We start from the raw sequence: 19,325 nt of genomic DNA, 5'->3' as shown, positions 1-19,325 counted from the left end.
GAAAAGCAAATGTCATTTTCCAGTCAACCAAAGAATTTGTGGATGAAAATGACACAACATTCCAAAGCTGTCCACGCGTTTGTCTCTTCTAGAATGTCAAGTGGGTGGAGGAGAAGCAGCTGCTGCGTCAGAGCAATCAGCAGTTGGCCGAAAAGGTGACGGAAAGAAAGGCGCTGGGCGGAGTCGCTTGGCGTCACACCCGTCGGGAAGCCCCGCAGATGAGGTCTGACTGTCTTTTCAGGTCAGGCGGATGGAGGCGGAAGAAGCGCGTCTGAAAGAGCACATCCAGGATATCCGAGACCAAAACGAACTGCTTGAGTTCCGCATCCTGGAGCTGGAGGTGGGAAGACTCGCACAAGCGTGTTGAGGCCAGAGATGTGACAGACGGACGGACGGACGGATGCATGCCTCTGCCTTTCAGGAGAGGGAATGGCGCTCCCCCGTCTTGAAGTTTCTGCAAGTCCGTTTCCCAGACAGCCTCAGCCCTTTGCAGATCTACTGCGAGGCCGAGGGCGTGAGCGTACGTAAGGCATCCCTCGCAACCCTAACCTTAACCCGAGGTCCCAGAACACCTTACATTGCTCCTTGCGCCTTTCCCCCGGACATCGTCATCAGTGATCTGATGAAGAAGCTGGACATCCTGGGCGATAACGCCGTAAGTGTATGTCGAACTCCTTATGTTCGCACTCCACGAGACTCGGCGGCTCAAATGTGACTTTTGGAAGGCTTTGCGCTGAAAGAAGCTTGTTGACGCTGTGCCTTTGGGCTCTGGAAGAATCTCACCAACGAGGAGCAGGTGGTCGTGATTCACGCCAGGACCCTTCTCACCCTAGCCGAGAAGGTAACGGGCACGTCCACGCACGCTCTCGCATTCTGCTTATGTGACAGCAGCCTTTCCTCAGTGGTTAGAATACATCAAAGTGACCAAGTCAGCACTTCAACAGTAGATGTTGGACATTGAAAGTGAGAAGGTAGACAGACACGCGACATCAGCCAAGGGGAACTCCGGCAATGTGCCCCAACAATTCTGACCTTGAGCTGTGCTAGGATATGTTCTGTAAGCAGAAGGGCTACCTGGATGAAGAGTTGGACTTCAGGAAGCGTTCCATGGACCAGGCTCATAAGGTAAGCCGCCCTCAAATCTCCCGCTGGACCACTGATGGACGAGGATTGCGGCCCAGAGGATCCTGGAGCTAGAGGCCATATTGTACGAGGCGCTACCGCAGCGGGACTGGCCCGCCACGGACGGCGAAAAAGCCAGCCACGCTGGCGTGAATGACGTGCTGACGGCGGATCAGAGAGAAGAGCTTAGGAGCGCCGTGGACCAATGGAAGCGAGCCCTGATGTGCGAGTTGAGGGAGCGCGACGCTTGCATCCTCCAAGAGAGAATGGATCTGCTGCACAGCGCGCAACAGGTAAGGGCCCAAAGCCAGCCCGGCACTTACTTGCACGCTTACTGGCTTTTGAAGGCCGCTTTCCATTTCTCCGTCCTAGAGGAACAAAGAGCTGAAAGAATTCATCGAAGCTCAGAAGAGACAAATCAAACAATTGGAGGAGAAGTTTCTGTTTCTCTTTCTATTCTTCTCCTTGGCCTTCATTCTGTGGCCCTAACACCAGCTGGTGAGTGAGCTCCAGCGGCACCGCACTCGACACTTCCGATACACCGCCAGCCGGTCTCAGACGTTGGCAGACGCTCCGATGCCGACGTATACCCCCCGCCACAGTGACAGAGGCACCGCGTCACACCGGCGCTCATCCAATCAGAAGGCAGGAAAGGCAAATTCACATGCAGGGCACTCTTGAACCAGAAGAGAGCGCCACAAAAAACGGTTGTTGCCCCAAACGCGCACTAAAAAGGGTCAGAATAACAAGAGTCCCACCGGCCAGCCGGGGCCACCCGTCCATCCATTTCTTCAGGGGGGAAAAAAATTGGAGTCACCGGTGAGTACATTTTGCATTTAGCTCTGCTTTTCTGCTTCTGTCTTCAAGTGTGTGGCATCCTGCGACCAAAGATTCAGCCAACCCCAAAGCGGTTGACCTCAACGTCCCACCACCATGCCGACCAGAGCAGGTGACGTGATGCTTTGGACATCCTTCCGTCTCAGATGCCCAAAAGTACTCTTTGCCACATCTGCGGCAATACGGTGTCTTTTCAAAGGTGCAAATAAATCCAGCGTGGGCGGAACACACACGTCTTCGTTTTTTCCCGCTTTGTTTGTGGGGGGGGGGTTGTGCGTGTTGGCTTCACTTGAGTTCAATTTGGTATTTTGGTCAAAAGCGCATGTGGTGAAATTCCACAAAGTAGGATGGGCAATCACATTCCAGTAAACTATTAGTGTCAATTGGGCTCTCGAAATGGCAGGGAAAAGATGCACAGCAAAACGGAAATATGTAGATGAACACAGGACGTTTTTATCAGAGTGGGAAAGTTTCTATTTTTTGTTGAACGTGATGGCAAACCATTCTGCCTGATACGTTAGACCTCAGCGCATTTCAAAGATTCAAATCTTCAGCGCCATGCACTTCAGCTCACTCCATGGCTAACATTGATCAGGCGTCGAACCCGCAACATCATGCTTAAGAGGTGGACATGCTAACCAGTGCGCCATTATGTCAACGCATAATAACTAAGTCTACTGATCAAAACAGCGGTTACTATATGACGTCGCTACGTCGTGGTCAAGTGACGCAGACAAGACATCAATGGACGGACCTTCCTCCGAAATTAGAATCCGTGGGCAGAGTTAACTTGTTTAAAAGGGAGTGGGCAGAAGAAATATTTAATTTATTTAAATCTATTTTGAGTGCACACCATTATGCCAATGCATAACAACTGTAAATCTACTAAATGGAATGTCTGCTGTACGCGCACTTGCTCCTTTTTTTTCTGCTCCTCTTACTTATTTATTTATTGTTGTGTTATTTATTCATTATTTATTCAGCACGCTTTTGTTATACTTGTTTACTTGTTTGTCTGTTGTGAGCCATGTCTTGTCACCGTGGGATAGGGGGGAACGAAATTTCGGTTTCTTTATGTGTCTTTGGCATGTGGAGAAATTGACAATAAAGCTGACTTTGACTTTGACTTTGAAAACAAAACAGCGGTTGCTATATGACATCTGCCACGTTGCGGTCACGTGACAGACGTGACGTCGATGGGCGAAACTTCCGCCGGAATTCAAATCCGCGGGGAGAGTTAACTTGTTTAAAAGGGAGTGGGCAGAAGAATTATTTAATTTATTCAAATCCATTTGGAGTGTGCGCCATTATGTCAATGCATAACAACTGTAAGTCTACTAAACAAAACAGCGGTTGCTATATGACGTCTGCCACGTCGTGGTCACGTGACGCGGACGTGACGTCGACGCCTACTTTACATCCCACCGATCACAGGACCCCTCGGCTGCATAACCGCGCCCCCTTCCCAACCAATCGGATTTGCTATACGCGAAAACGACGCCAATGGGCGGGCTCTTCCGCCAGAATTTAAATCCGTGGGCGTGGCTCGCAACAGGAAGTAGGAAAATGTTGACAAAGACACAGCGGATGGTAACATACGACTAACGAGAGAAATATTTTTATTTTCTGCTTGCAACTGGACCGTCCAGAGTGTACACGGTAAGTACAACTCATCGTTTTTAAAAAGAAGTACTTTTGTTGCCCTGAAAAGCGAGTGAGTGTGGCGTTTGGGGGGAACGTCGAATTTCGACGATTATTTCGACTGGTCAACGGTTGTAAATGATTGCGTTGATTAAACACTTTATTTAACTCTACTCTTAACTTTGCCGTTTCAGATATGCGGGTATTACACCGCGGAAATGACGTCAATAGGCTGAACTGTCACCAAAATTCAAATCTGTGGGCGCAATGGCCTTGAGCGAGACAACGGATACAAACACGACGACTATCAACAGAAATATCTTTATTTTCTGCTTGCAAGTGGACCGTCTAGAGCACATATGTCAGAGTCAAGGCCCGCGGGCCACATCCGGCCCGCGAGAAGGTTTTGTACGGCCCCTGGGATGATCTTGATTTATTATTAGAACCGGCCCGCAGACCGCAGCAAGCCGGCAGCCCGCAGATCTTTCACACGCACCAATACTACATTTCCCACAATGCAACGGTGAAGCACCGAGCAGTAGGCTGCTTGATTTCAGTGTTTATTAGCAAAGCAGTCGTCAGCTGTAAAAACTGTAAAATTAACCCTCAGATACCGGGGGTTTCAAACAAGGTGGGAGTCGGAGTATATGTTCGCGGAGGTAGCTGGAAAATCTGTGTGTCTTCTGTGTGGAGAAAGTGTGGCGGTACTGAAAGAGTATTATCTGAGACATTATGAAACGAAACACGCGGACAAAAACAAGAATATAGACATGGAACAAAGGCTACAGAAGGCCGAGGAATTAAAACGAGGCCTCAAATCTCGACAGGCTCTGTTCGAAAAAGCCAAAACACAAGGCTAGGCTGCTGTCAAGGCCAGTTTTATTTTGGCAGAAGAGATCGCTAAATTAGCCCGGCCATTTAAGGAGGGGGATTTCATCAAAAACTGTCTGATTAAAGTTTGTGTTTTTACTCAGTTCAAGTTTAAAAGTTAAAGTTTAATATTTTTTTCACTGCATGTTACTTATCCTTGAGGAAAGTGTTGTTTTTGATTAACAGATTTCTGCACTTTATTTTACTGTATTTCAATCCAATTATATTTTTAAAATATTTCAGTTGAGTGGATAATAGAACATTGCTATTGTTTTTTTCTTTGAAGTAAATTTAGCTCACTTTTGCTAAAATAGAAAATATAGGTTACTGGTGGTGCCTTGAATAATACAGGTTTCTTTCATTTAATGTTCATGTTATGGGGATTTTTATATAAAGGAAATTTGTCTTTTCTGTCTGTTGAAAATTAAAGATTATTGACAAAGCCATAAGAAAATATTGCTTTATTTATCTGATCATATTGGAATATATTTGTTAGGTTTTCAGTAGGTTCAATTAGGTTCACTAGACTACATGCGTCATTTAAAAAAAAAATCAATGAACATTCGATCAGTCCGGCCCTCGGCTTGTAGCTAAATTTTTTATTGGGCCCTCCGTCCATTTGACTTTGACACCCCTGGTCTAGAGCGTACACGGTAAGTACAACTCATTGTGTTTAAAAATATTTACGTTTGTGTAGTTTGCGTTGCGTTACATCTGTGAATGTTGGTTGAGGCTAAATGTTAATGTTTAATTTCCTTCCTTTAGGTTCCACGGTGTTTGTTGGCTGTAAGTTTTCCACTGCAAGAAGAGGCTCGTATCATTGACCAGGAGCGAGCTACAAGTATCATTGACCAGGAGCGAGCTACAATGGTGAGTAGCCATAACATTCATGTTAAACACTTCCTATTTCATGTCTAACAGTACTTGATTTAACAAATAACCATAAATAAATACAGTGTGGGCACTGAAGTTAACATATGTGATTATACTGCCTAATCCGTCACCGAGTATATTGTTGCAAAGTAATATAAGATCCAAAGTTGTAATTCAGAATAGTTTTCAAAAGAAGGCCATTAGAATTATATACAAGTCTGATTACCCTGAACATAATAACAAGCTATTAATTAAATCACAAATTCTTCAACTCAAAGATTTGGTAGATTATCAGACAAATAATGTCTAACAGTAATTGATTTAACACATCACGATAAGTAGATTGAGTGTGGGCACTCTCAAGTTAACATATGTGATTATACTGCCTAATCTGTTACAGAGTATGTTGTTGCCAAGTAATGTAGAATAGATCCAAAGTAGTAATCCAGAATAGTTTTGAAAAGGCCATTAGAATAATAAACAAATCTGATTACCTTGAACATAGTAACAAGCTAAGTGTTTAATATGTCCTATGAAGTCAAAATTGGGCACCATCATGTGGTGAAATTTGGAATTGCATCACATCCAATTTTGCCTGGGAACAAACAGATTAAATAAATCTTAGTTTTGAATAAGCCACTCCTTCTCAAACAAGTAAACTCTGCCCATTTTGCGCAGTAGATGTTCTGTTAATATCTAGTATTTATACAAAGTCATAATTTAAATTGCTTTCAACCTTCATTCATCGGTTCAACCAACATTACTCGCTCTTATTACCAATTTGTATCGATTTAACTAAGCGTTTAATACTTCCTATGAGGTCTCAAGTCAAGATTTGGCAAAATACAATTTCAGCAAATCCAATTTTGCCAGGGAACAAAAATAGATTAAATAAACTAAATAAGTCTTCTTCCCATTAAATACATCAGAAAAGTTTGTCTTGTAACCAGTCCTCTTCAAACAAGTAAAGTCTGCCCATTTTGTGCCGTAGATTTTGTGTCTATGCCTAGTATTTATACAAAATCGTAATTTAAACGACTTCTTTCCTTCATTCACTTTGGAAATTTGGAATTGCAGCAAATCGAATTTTGCCAGGGAACAAAAATAGATCAATTAAACTAAATAAGTCTTCTTCCCATTGAATAAATTAAAGAAGTCTGTCTTGTAACGAGTCATTTTCAAACAAGTAAAGTCTGCCCATTTTGTGCCGTAGATTTTGTGTTTATGCCTAGTATTTATACAAAATCATAATTTAAAGGATTTCATTCCTTCATTCACTTTGGAAATTTGGAATTGCAGCACATCAAATTTTGCCTGGGAAGAAAAGTAGATTAAATAAATTTAATAAGTCTTACTACTTCCCATTAAATAAATTAAATATGTCTTACTTGTTCCCACTCCTTTTCAAAAAAGTAGTTTAAAACGAGGGCCCTTCACTCAACCTTTAACCCTATTTATTCACCTTCTAGGCTAAGTGTTAAAGGCTAAATGTTAAAGGCTAAGTGTTAGAGGCTAAGTGCCAGAGGCTAGGCGCCAGAGGCGAGTTTTTGTGGGCTGAAGTTTTAGTAGGGTTAGTGTGAATACAATCCAAAAGAATACAACAGAATACAATACAATACAATATAATACATAGATTAAATTCAATAGCTCTTACTACTTCCCATTAAATAAATTAAATACGTCTTACTTGTTCCCAATCCTTTTCAAAAAAGTTGTTTAAAACAAGGGCCCTTCACTCAACCTTTAACCTCAACCCCGCACGTCACATTGTGTTGTATCTGTGAATGTTGGTTGTGGCCAAATGATAGTTTTCTTTCATTCGTTTAGGTTCCACGGTGTTTGTTGGCTATATGTTTTCCACTGTCAGAAGGATGAAAATACAAAGTACAACGCTTGGACGTGGGCAAAGACGTCACCGGTGAGTCCTTCCTGTTAAGGATCGGACAGTACAGCCAAGTGCGGGACGACGGACTTTATTGGAAGGGGATGAGGGGAACAGCCGGCGCTGGAGCGGCGATCGGGCTGGAGAGGACAAACGGTTCTGCGGGGGTTTCGAATAGTCAAGCGAGTCAAGTTTCTCCGGGACTGATGAGCGAAGCAGCATCAAGGGACAGACTGGCACTCGGTTCTGCGCTTGCGGCGCTGATATAGCGCTGTCCATGAATCCGTGGCAGGTGACGGTGATTCCACTGACAGGGGGGGCGTGGTCCCGTCGCAGGTGGCACCAACACGTGACAGAACCCCCCCCACAAGGGACGGCTCCCGACGTCCCCAGGAACCGAAAACAACAAAACAACAACAACAAAAAAAAAGGAAGGCAATACCCCGGGCGGCCAGGTGGAGGGGTCAGCACCCCGCTGAAACGTCCGACACCTCGCCAGACGCAGGCTCGACGGGCGCGGGGGCAGAAGAACCCGGTACCGGTGGGCAAGACCTCCCCGGACCCTCACCCCTGGTCCCCTCGTCCCTCCTCGGGCGCCCGCGCCGAGGACCCGGTTGGTCCGGATGACAGCGATGGAACTCCGTGATGAGCGAACGGTCGAGTATCCAGCGGCTCGGAACCCAGGAGCGGTGCGCGTCGTCATAACCCTCCCAGTCCACGAGATATTGTAGGCCCCGACCACGCCGCCGCGATCGGAGCAGGGAGCGGACAGCGTAAGCTGGGCCCCCATCGACGAGCTGGGGCGGCGGCGGCGGAACGGGCGCCGGCGCCAACGCGCTCTCATGGATGGGCCGCACACGGGACACGTGGAACGTGGGATGAACCTTCATGGAGTCTGGAAGGAGCAGACGGACTGCGGCCGGGCCAATCACCTTCTGGATAGGGAACGGTCCAACAAAGCGGGGCGCCAGTTTGCGGGATCCCGCTCGCAGCGGCAAATCCCGCGTCGAGAGCCACACACGCTGCCCCACTCTGTACTCCGGAGCCGGCGTCCGGTGCTTGTTCGCCTGGCGGGCGTAGCCTGAAACAGAGCGGAGAAGAGTGACCCGGCCCCTTGCCCAGGCACGATGACAACGGCGGACACAAGCCTGGGCCGACGGGCACGCCGCACCACGCTCCTGGTGGGCGAACAAGGGTGGCTGGTACCCGAAGACGCAGTGGAAAGGCGAAAGTCCCGTGGCCGAGGTGGGAAGGGAATTGTGAGCATACTCTACCCAGGAAAGCTGTTGAACCCACCCGCGCTGGTCCCCGGCGGCCATGCATCGGAGAGCCCTGCCCAGTTCCTGGTTCAGGCGCTCCGCTTGACCGTTGGACTGAGGGTGAAACCCCGAGGAGAGGCTGGCCGTGGCGCCGAGGAGTCGGCAGAACTCCATCCAGAAGGTGGACGCGAATTGAGGTCCTCGGTCTGACACGATGTCTTGTGGAAGACCGTGGTGACGAAACACCTCCCGCACCATGATGGACGCCGTCTGCTTCGCAGATGGGAGCTTAGGCAGAGGGATGAAATGTGTCATCTTGCTAAAACGGTCTACCACCGTGAGGACCACCGTGTTTCCCTCTGAGGGGGGGAGGCCTGTGACAAAGTCAATTGACAGGTGAGACCAGGGACGCTGGCGAACCGGCAAGGGTTGAAGCAGCCCGGCCGGAGGACGAGTAGACGTCTTGTAGCGGTTACAGATTGAGCAGGCTCTGACGTAATCGCTGGTGTCCACTTGCCAGGTGGGCCACCAGAAACGCTGAGCCACCACGTACCTCGTGCGTGCAGCGCCGGGATGACAGGCCAGGCGTGAGTCGTGCGCCCATTGCAGCACGGCCGATCGCAGGCCTTCAGGGACGAACAGGCGACCCTCCGGGCAGTTGCTGGGGCCGGGTTGATCGCGTGATGCGGTTTCCACTTGGCGTTCGATCTCCCATGTGAGAGCCGCCACCCGAACCGAGCTCGGGAGGATAGTGGGAGGCGGACCCTGTCCCTCCTCCCCACCAGGAAACAAACGCGACAGGGCGTCCGCCTTCGCGTTACGGGAACCCGGTCTGTAGGAAAGAGAGAACTCAAACCGGTCAAAGAACAGAGCCCACCGTGCTTGTCTCGCGTTCAGTCTCTTGGCCGATCTCAGATACTCCAAGTTGCGGTGGTCGGTCCAGACAATGAACGGAGTGGTGGCGCCCTCCAGCCAATGTCGCCACTCCTCCAAAGCCAACTTGACGGCGAGGAGCTCACGATTACCGATGTCATACTTCCTTTCTGAGGCTGACAAACGGCGAGAAAAGAAGGCACACGGATGGAGACGATCGTCTTGGCGGCTACGTTGAGACAACACCGCCCCGACACCCACGTCCGAGGCGTCCACTTCGACCACGAACTGTCTGTCGGGATCGGGAACTCTGAGGATGGGAGCGGATGTGAACCTCCTCTTAAGCTCCTGAAATGCCTGTTCCGCCCGTTCTGTCCATTTGTATGGGGAGGCGGGGCTGGTAAGGGCGGTGAGTGGCGCGGCCACCGTGCTGTATCCACGGATAAAACGTCGCTAAAAGTTCGCGAAACCTAAGAATTGTTGCAGCCGCTTGCGTGTCTCGGGAACAGGCCATGACGTGACCGCCTCCACCTTCCCAGGGTCCATTTTGATGGATCCCTCACGCACCACGTAGCCGAGGAATTTGACAGAGGAGGCGTGGAACTCGCACTTCTCTGCCTTCACGTAGAGCGAATTCTCTAGGAGGCGTCGCAGCACCGCCCAAACATGCTTGATGTGCTCAGGAAGCGAGCGGGAGAAGATGAGGATGTCGTCCAAATAAACGAACACAAATTTGTCCAGCATGTCTCGTAACACGTCGTTTATCAGGGACTGGAAAACTGCTGGGGCGTTGGTGAGCCCAAACGGAACCACCAAGTACTCATAGTGTCCGCTCGGGGTGTTGAAAGCCGTCTTCCACTCGTCTCCCTCCCGGATGCGGATCAGGTGGTAGGCGTTGCGAAGATCCAGCTTTGTGAAGATGGTGGCACCCTGAAGGCTCTCAAAGGCGGAAGAAAGAAGAGGCAGAGGGTATCGGTTCTTTACGGTGATCTCGTTTATTCCCCGGTAGTCGATACACGGGCGGAGCGTGCCCTCCTTCTTCTTCACGAAGAAAAACCCCGCTCCCGCAGGTGAAGAGGACGGCCGTATGATACCGGCTGCCAGGGACTCCCGGATGTATTCCTCCATAGCCCGGCGCTCAGGAGCGGACAGGGAGTAGACGCGTCCCTTGGGAGGGAAGGTGCCGGGCAACAGGTCGATGGCGCAATCGTAGGACCGGTGTGGAGGAAGAGAAGCGGCCCTGGCTTTACTAAAAACCTCCTTGAGTTCGTGATAAACTGCTGGGACATTGGAGATGTCGGGACTGTACCTGGGCAGGGCTCTGCCGAGTGGGCTGGTGGCCGCCTTCAGGCACACTCGATGGCAGCGTTCGCTCCACTGCCGTACCACCCCCACCTCCCAGTCCAGCACCGGGTTGTGCTGCCGCAACCAAGGGTGCCCCAGGATGAGCTGCTGTCCTAGGAGGGAAAGAAGAAAAAACTGGATGGTCTCGTGGTGATTGCCGGAGAGCATTACCTTAACCGGTTCCGTCACGAAAGCCACCTCGCCAATCAGACGGCCATCAATGGCACGCGCGGGAATGGACGGGCTCAGCGGGAGGAAGCCGACACCCCACTGACGCGCCAGGCTAATGTCCATGATGTTCCCCTCCGCGCCGGAATCCACCAAGGCCGCCACGTTCTGGTCGCCCGCCGCAAGCTGGACACGTGCCTGTAGCGTGAGTGTGCTGGGACTGGGAGAGCCGGTGCTGGTCGAGCTCACGCGGATCCCCCGACGCCGCGTGAGCTCCGGCCTTTTAACGGGCACCCCGCCACCCGATGGCCCCCCTCCCCACAGTAAAAACACAAGCCCAGCGAGAGGCGTCGACGGTGCTCCTCCGAGGGAACCCGAGCCCCTCCCAGATCCATGGGCTCGGCGGGTGGTGTGGTTGACGGGTCCCCAGCAGACGGAGGAATGTGGCCACACGGATTCCGCGGGAACCTCCTCTCCCGATCGCGCCGCCGCGTCCGGATCCGCAGGTCTACTCGGGCCGCCAAGTCCATCGCGCCCTTCAGGGTTCGCAGGCGATCGTAAGACACCAGTTCGTCTTTCATATACTCGGCGAGGCCGTTTAGGAATGTGCTAACGAGCGCTGGCGCGTTCCATCCGCTGCTGCCGGCCAACGTCTGGAACTTAAGGGCGTACTCCGCGACCGATCGGCTACCTTGACGCAGCATCGCCAGTTCCTCGGCGGCGTCTTCGGCGGCGGATCCCAGGTCGAACAGGCAGAGCAATTCCTCTGCGAAGGCGTCGAAGGAATCGCATGCCGGGGCCATCCTTTCATACTCTGCCAAACCCCATAGCCGCGCCTCGCCCGTGAGGTGGGTTAGAACGAACCCGACCTTGGCTGATTCTGACGCAAACGTGACGGGCTGGAGGCTGAACATTATGCGACAGTTGGTCACAAACGCCCTCACGTGCTTGGGATCGCCGTTGAACTTCTCGATGTTGCCGAGGCAGGGCTACGGGACGTCCACGAGCCTCCTGGCCTCGGCAGACGGGCGGTGCTGTGACAGCCGGGGACGCAGCCACCGACAGTCTCTGGAGGGCTTGGGCCATCTCCTGCTGCTGCAGCTGTTGTTGCTGACCAACCTCGATCAGGTTCCGGATGTCGGCGGACAGGCTGCTGATGGCGGTCTCGGCTCGCTCCAGTCGGCTCAATGCCTTCTCGTCGTTCGCTTACTGCATAGCGTTGGCCAGTCTGTACTGTTAAGGATCGGACAGTACAGCCAAGTGCGTGACGACGGACTTTATTGGAAGGGGATGATGGGAACAGCCGGCGCTGGAGCGGCGATCGGGCTGGAGAGGACAAACGGTTCTGCGGGGGTTTCGAATAGTCAAGCGAGTCAAGTTTCTCCGGGACTGATGAGCGAAGCAGCATCAAGGGACAGACTGGCACTCGGTTCTGCGCTTGCGGCGCTGATATAGCGCTGTCCATGAACCCGTGGCAGGTGACGGTGATTCCACTGACAGGGGGGGGCGTGGTCCCGTCGCAGGTGGCACCAGCACGTGACACTTCCTTCCTATTTATTTACCTTCTAGGTGCTAGAGGCTAAGTGTTAGAGGCTAAGTGTTAGAGGCTAAGTGTTAAAGGCAACACAATCCGAACAACACAACACAATACGAACAACTCAACACAATACGAACAACACAATATGAACAACACAACACAATACGAACAACACAACACAATACGAACAACACAACACAATACGAACAACACAACACAATACGAACAACACAACACATTACTAACAACACAACACAATACGGACAACACAACAATACTGCACTGAACAACACGATACCGCACTGAACAACATGATACCGCACTGAACAACACCATCCCGCACTGAACAACACCATGCCGCACTGAACAACACCATGCCGCACTGAACTACACCATGCCGCACTTAACAACACCATGCCACACTTAACAACACCATGCTGCACTGAACAACACCATGCCGCACTGAACAGCACCATGCAGCACTGAACAACACCATGCCGCACTGAACAACACCATGCCGCACTGAACTACACCATGCCGCACTGAACAACACCATGCTGCACTTAACAACACCATGCCGCACTGAACAACACCATGCCGCACTGAACAACACCATGCTGCACTTAACAACACCATGCCGCACTGAACAACACCATGCCGCACTGAACAACACCATGCCACACTGAACTACACCATGCCGTACTGAACAACACGACGCCGCACTGAACAACACGATGCCGCACAAACAGTTTTAGATAATATTATGTCGCAGTCATGTGACGCGGACATGACGTCAATAGGCGGAACTCACGGCAAAAATTTAATCCGTGGGCGTGACTTGCAACAGGAAGTAGGAAAGCGGCAATGCTGGCAAACAAGACACAGCGGTTAGTAACACGACGCCTAACAAGACAAATATTTTTGTTTTCAGCCTGCAACTTGACCGTCTAGAGCGTACAGGTAATTACAACTCATTGTTTTGAAAAATATGTTTTTTTTGTGTAGCCCTGAAAAGCGAGGGAGTGTGGCGTTTGGGAGGAACGTCGAACTCGGCGTCTGCTTCCAGCCACAGACGCCAAATTTCGACGATTATTTCGACTGGTCAACGGTTGTAAATGATTGCGTTGATTAAAAACTTTAACTCTACTCTTAACTTTGCCGTTTCAGATATGCGGGTATTACACCGCGGGAATGACGTCAATAGGCTGAACTCTCGCCAAAATTCAAATCTGTGGGCGCAATGGCCTTGAGCGAGACAACAGATACAAACACGACGATTATCAACAGAAATATTTTTATTTTCTGCTTGCAAGTGGACCGTCTAGAGCGTACACGGTAAGTACAACTCATTGTGTTTAAAAATATTTACGTTTGTGAATGTTGGTTGAGGCTAAATGTTAATGTTTAATTTCATTCCTTTAGGTTCCATGGTGTTTGTTGGCTGTATGTTTTCCACTGCAAGAAGAGGCTCGTATCATTGACCAGCAGGAGCTACAATGGTGAGTACCCCTTTCGTCGTCCATTTATGTGAAACACTTCCTATTTCACGTCTAACAGTACTCGATTTAACAAATAACCATAAATAAATACAGTGTGGGCAGTCAAGTTAACATATGTGATTATCCTGCCTAATATGTTTATCACAAATATGTCACTAATCACTAAAATGTTTGTTTATCACAACACCTTTGGACCTTCAGCAATCGATTATTTCCCTTCATCTACATAGAGACAGAACGATGGTGTCATAAACATCTCATTCATTTCACCAAATAACTTCACGCAGGTGGATAACGGCCGTCTCGGTCACGCTATGTTGCGTGATGCAGTTTTGAAGAACTAAATGCATTTATTCAATGAATAAGTCAAGCTAGATCTATGTTTATGATGTTGTAAGTTACGGTACCGATTGAAGTTGAGTCCGAAGCCAGTGGAAAACAGCACTGCGTTTGTGCTCTCCAGGTACAAATGTTGTGATCTCTGACTGACGACCGGGCGAGACTCGAGTAAGAGATGTCCAAACGAGCTCCGGCAGGGCGGGCCGAGGCGGAGTGAACGGGCGCCCTTCAGGCCGCCAATGACGAGCTGAGAGCCAAACTTATGGACGTCCAGTTAGAACTTCAGCAGGAGAAGAACAAGGTGAAAACCTCAACAGACAGACACTGCCTGCCTCCAGTGGCAGAGTTTACTTGTTTGAGAAGGAGTGGCTTATTCAAAACTAAGATTTATTTAATCTGTGTGTTCCCAGGCAAAATTGGATGTGATGCAATTCCAAATTTCACCACATGATGGTGCCCAATTTTGACTTCATAGGACATATTAAACACTTAGCTTGTCATTATGTTCAAGGTAATCACATTTGTTTATTATTCTAATGGCCTTTTCAAAACTATTCTGGATTACTACTTTGGATCTATTCTACATTACTCGGCTACAACATACTCTGTAACAGATTAGGCAGTATAATCACATATGTTAACTTGAGAGTGCCCACACTCAATCTACTTATCGTGATGTGTTAAATCAATTACTGTTAGACATTATTTGTCTGATAATCTACCAAATCTTTGAATTGAAGAATTTGTGATTTAATTAATAGCTTGCTATTATGTTCAGGGTAATCAGACTTGTATATAATTCTAATGGCCTTCTTTTGAAAACTATTCTGAATTACAACTTTGGATCTTATATTACTTTGCAACAATATACTCGGTGACAGATTAGGCAGTATAATCACATATGTTAACTTCAGTGCCCACACTGTATTTATTTATGGTTATTTGTTAAATCAAGTACTGTTAGACATGAAATAGAAAGTGTTTAAGATAAATGTTATGGTTACTCACAATTGTAGATCGCTCCTGGTCAATGATACGAGCCTCTTCTTGCAGTGGAAAACTTGCAGCCAACAAACACCGTGGAACCTAAAGGAATGAAATTAAACATTAACACTTCGCCTCGACCAATATTCACGCGTACAACGCAACGCGGCTACACTTCTGCTAGGGTTAGCGCCTCAGCTACACGTTGCTATTACCGTGAACGCTAGCTACATCGACAACTTTAGTCAAACTACACAAACGTAAATCTCCTTAAACACAATGAGTGTTACTTACCGTGTACGCTCTAGACGGTCCAGTTGCAAGCAGAAAATAAAGATATTTCTGTTGATAATCGTCGTTGCTCAGTGGCTCACGGCCATCGCGCCAACAGATTTGAATTTTGGCGGAAGTTCCGCCAATTACGTCATATCCGCGGCACATGACTGCGACGTAATACCCGCTTATCTGAAACGGCAGTTAAAAGTAGAGTTACATCAAGTTTTCTTGGAACCTAAACGAATGAAAGAAAACTATCATTTGGCCACAACCAACATTCACAGATACAACACAATGTGACGTGCGGGGTTGAGGTTAAAGGTTGAGTGAAGGGCCCTCGTTTTAAACTACTTTTTTGAAATGGAGTGGGAACAAGTAAGACGTATTTAATTTATTTAATGGGAAGTAGTAAGACTTATTAAATTTATTTAATCTACTTTTCTTCCCAGGCAAAATTTGATGTGCTGCAACTCCAAATTTCCAAAGTGAATGAAGGAATGAAGTCCTTTAAATTATGATTTTGTATAAATACTAGGCATAAACACAAAATCTACGGCACAAAATGGGCAGACTTTACTTGTTTGAAAAGGACTGGTTACAAGACATACTTTTATAATTTATTTAATGGGAAGAAGACTTATTTAGTTTAATTGATCTATTTTTGTTCCTTGGCAAAATTCGATTTGCTGCAATTCCAAATTTCCAAAGTGAATGAAGGAAAGAAGTCGTTTAAATTATGATTTTGTATAAATACTAGGCATAGACACAAAATCTACGGCACAAAATGGGCAGACTTTACTTGTTTGAAGAGGACTGGTTACAAGACAAACTTTTCTGATGTATTTAATGGGAAGAAGACTTATTTAGTTTATTTAATCTATTTTTGTTCCCTGGCAAAATTGGATTTGCTGAAATTGTATTTTGCCAAATCTTGACTTGAGACCTGATAGGAAGTATTAAACGCTTAGTTAAATCAATACACATTGGTAATAAGAGCGAGTAATGTTGGTTGAACCGATGAATGAAGGTTGAAAGCAATTTAAATTATGACTTTGTATAAATACTAGATATTAACAGAACATCTACTGCGCAAAATGGGCAGAGTTTACTTGTTTGAGAAGGAGTGGCTTATTCAAAACTAAGATTTATTTAATCTGTTTGTTCCCAGGCAAAATTGGATGTGATGCAATTCCAAATTTCACCACATGATGGTGCCCAATTTTGACTTCATAGGACATATTAAACACTTAGCTTGTTACTATGTTCAAGGTAATCAGATTTGTTTATTATTCTAATGGCCTTTTCAAAACTATTCTGGATTACTACTTTGGATCTATTCTACATTACTTGGCAACAACATACTCTGTAACAGATTAGGCAGTATAATCACATATGTTAACTTGAGAGTGCCCGCACTCAATCTACTTATCGTGATGTGTTAAATCAATTACTGTTAGACATTATTTGTCTGATAATCTACCAAATCTTTGAATTGAAGAATTTGTGATTTAATTAATAGCTTGTTATTATATTCAGGGTAATCAGACTTGTATATAATTCTAATGGCCTTCTTTTGAAAACTATTCTGAATTACAACTTTGGATCTTATATTACTTTGCAACAATATACTCGGTGACGGATTAGGCAGTATAATCACATATGTTAACTTCAGTGCCCACACTGTATTTATTTATGGTTATTTGTTAAATCAAGTACTGTTAGACATGAAATAGGAAGTGTTTAACATAAATGTTATGGCTACTCACCATTGTAGCTCGCTCCTGGTCAATGATACTTGTAGCTCGCTCCTGGTCAATGATACGAGCTGTTAGAGATTTGCTCACTCCAACTTATTTTGCAAGAACCAAACAGGAGACAAGCAAGTTCTTTTAGACACCTGCAGGTGCAGAGTCCATTCGTCGCTGTCTGAACAGCGATTATCGAATGAAGTCTAAAAGTCTCCTCCCTGCAAGGGCATATTTATTAGGAGGAACAGAGTGGGGGTGGGAGTGGACAGGTTTGGTGAACCCCCGGCCTCTGATAAGATCAGAGCAGGGGGTGTTTTACACTATTGTGGGAAACAGAACAACTTTGATTGCTTCCCCTGCAGCTGGTCAATCAAGCAGAGGAAGCAATCTTACTCTGCATTGTGAGGGCCAGACGTGATTGATTTAATCATTACATTTGTGAGGGCAAGACAAGATTGATTTAATCATTACAGTCTACATTCCAACATAATCATAGGATCAAACTAACCTGAAAACCCTAACACGAGCCTCTTCTTGCAGTGGAAAACTTACAGCCAACAAACACCGTGGAACCTAAAGGAAGGAAATTAAACATTAACATTTAGCCTCAACCAACATTCACAGATGTAACGCAACGCAAACTACACAAACGTAAATATTTTTAAACACAATGAGTTGTACTTACCGTGTACGCTCTAGACGGTCCACTTGCAAGCAGAAAATAAAGATATTTCTGTTGATAGTCGTCGTGTTTGTATCCGTTGTCTCGCTCAAGGCCATTGCGCCCACAGATTTGAATTTTGGCGACAGTTCAGCCTATTGACGTCATTTCCGCGGTGTAATACCCGCATATCTGAAACGGCAAAGTTAAGAGTAGAGTTAAATAAAGTTTTTAATCAACGCAATCATTTACAACCGTTGACCAGTCGAAATAATCGTCGAAATTCGACGTTCCCCCCAAACGCCACACTCACTCGCTTTTCAGGGCAACAAATGTACTTCTTTTTAAAAACGATGAGTTGTACTTACCGTGTACGCTCTGGACGGTCCAGTTGCAAGCAGAAAATAAAAATATTTCTCTCGTTAGTCGTAAGTTACCATCCGCTGTGTCTTTGTCAACATCGCCATTTTCCTACTTCCTGTTGCAAGCCACGCCCACGGATTTAAATTCTGGCGGAAGAGCCCGCCCATTGGCGTCGTTTTCGCGTATAGCAAATCCGATTGGTTGGGAAGGGGGCGCGGTTATGCAGCCGAGGGGTCCTGTGATCGGTGGGATGTAAAGTAGGCGTCGACGTCACGTCCGCGTCACGTGACCACGACGTGGCAGACGTCATATAGCAACCGCTGTTTTGTTTAGTAGACTTACAGTTGTTATGCATTGACATAATGGCGCACACTCCAAATGGATTTGAATAAATTAAATAATTCTTCTGCCCACTCCCTTTTAAACAAGTTAACTCTCCCCGCGGATTTGAATTCCGGTGGAAGTTTCGCCCATCGACGTCACGTCTGTCACGTGACCACAACGTGGCAGATGTCATATAGCAACCGCTGTTTTGTTTAGTAGATTTACAGTTGTTATGCATTGGCATAATGGTGTGCACTCAAAATAGATTTAAATAAATTAAATATTTCTTCTGCCCACTCCCTTTTAAACAAGTTAACTCTGCCCACGGATTCTAATTTCGGAGGAAGGTCCGTCCATTGACGTCTTGTCTGCGTCACTTGACCACGACGTAGCGACGTCATATAGTAACCGCTGTTTTGATCAGTAGACTTAGTTATTATGCGTTGACATAATGGCGCACTGGTTAGCATGTCCACCTCTTAAGCATGATGTTGCGGGTTCGACGCCTGATCAATGTTAGCCATGGAGTGAGCTGAAGTGCATGGCGCTGAAGATTTGAATCTTTGAAATGCGCTGAGGTCTGACATAACAGGCAGAATGGTTTGCCATCAAGTTCAACAAAAAGATTCAAGATTCAAGATTCAAGATTCAAGAGTTTTTTATTCGCCATGTTTGAGCGTGCCAAACAAGGAATTTGACTTTGGTAAATCACAGCCTCTGTTCAA

The 19,325-nt window shown here is 47.2% G+C and overlaps 1 protein-coding gene across 1 annotated transcript; it reads left to right on the top strand.

Annotated features, from left to right (window-relative positions):
* The first annotated feature begins 391 nt into the window (after window positions 1–391).
* Window positions 392–972, top strand: LOC125993035 (janus kinase and microtubule-interacting protein 3-like). Its single transcript, XM_068649733.1, has 3 exons — window positions 392–655; window positions 776–841; window positions 903–972. Exons 1-3 carry the CDS (start codon window positions 401–403, stop codon window positions 945–947), a joined length of 366 nt encoding a protein of 121 aa, XP_068505834.1. The 5' UTR covers window positions 392–400; the 3' UTR covers window positions 948–972.
* The last annotated feature ends 18,353 nt before the right edge of the window (window positions 973–19,325 follow it).

Source organism: Syngnathus scovelli, unplaced genomic scaffold (assembly GCF_024217435.2).
Source record: "Syngnathus scovelli strain Florida unplaced genomic scaffold, RoL_Ssco_1.2 HiC_scaffold_25, whole genome shotgun sequence".
Classification (NCBI taxonomy): Eukaryota; Metazoa; Chordata; class Actinopteri; order Syngnathiformes; family Syngnathidae; genus Syngnathus; species Syngnathus scovelli.
The sequence above is the reverse complement of the archived record's forward strand: the minus strand, read 5'-3'. Positions and strand labels throughout refer to the sequence as shown.

Excerpts from the sequence above, each read along its gene's own strand:
- LOC125993035 (XM_068649733.1), top strand. The coding sequence starts at position 401 with ATGCATGCCTCTGCCTTTCAGGAGAGGGAATGGCGCTCCCCCGTCTTG. Across the intron at positions 656-775 it reads ACATCCTGGGCGATAACGCC|AATCTCACCAACGAGGAGCA; the intron begins GTAAGTGTATGT and ends GGGCTCTGGAAG. Across the intron at positions 842-902 it reads TTCTCACCCTAGCCGAGAAG|TGGTTAGAATACATCAAAGT; the intron begins GTAACGGGCACG and ends GCCTTTCCTCAG.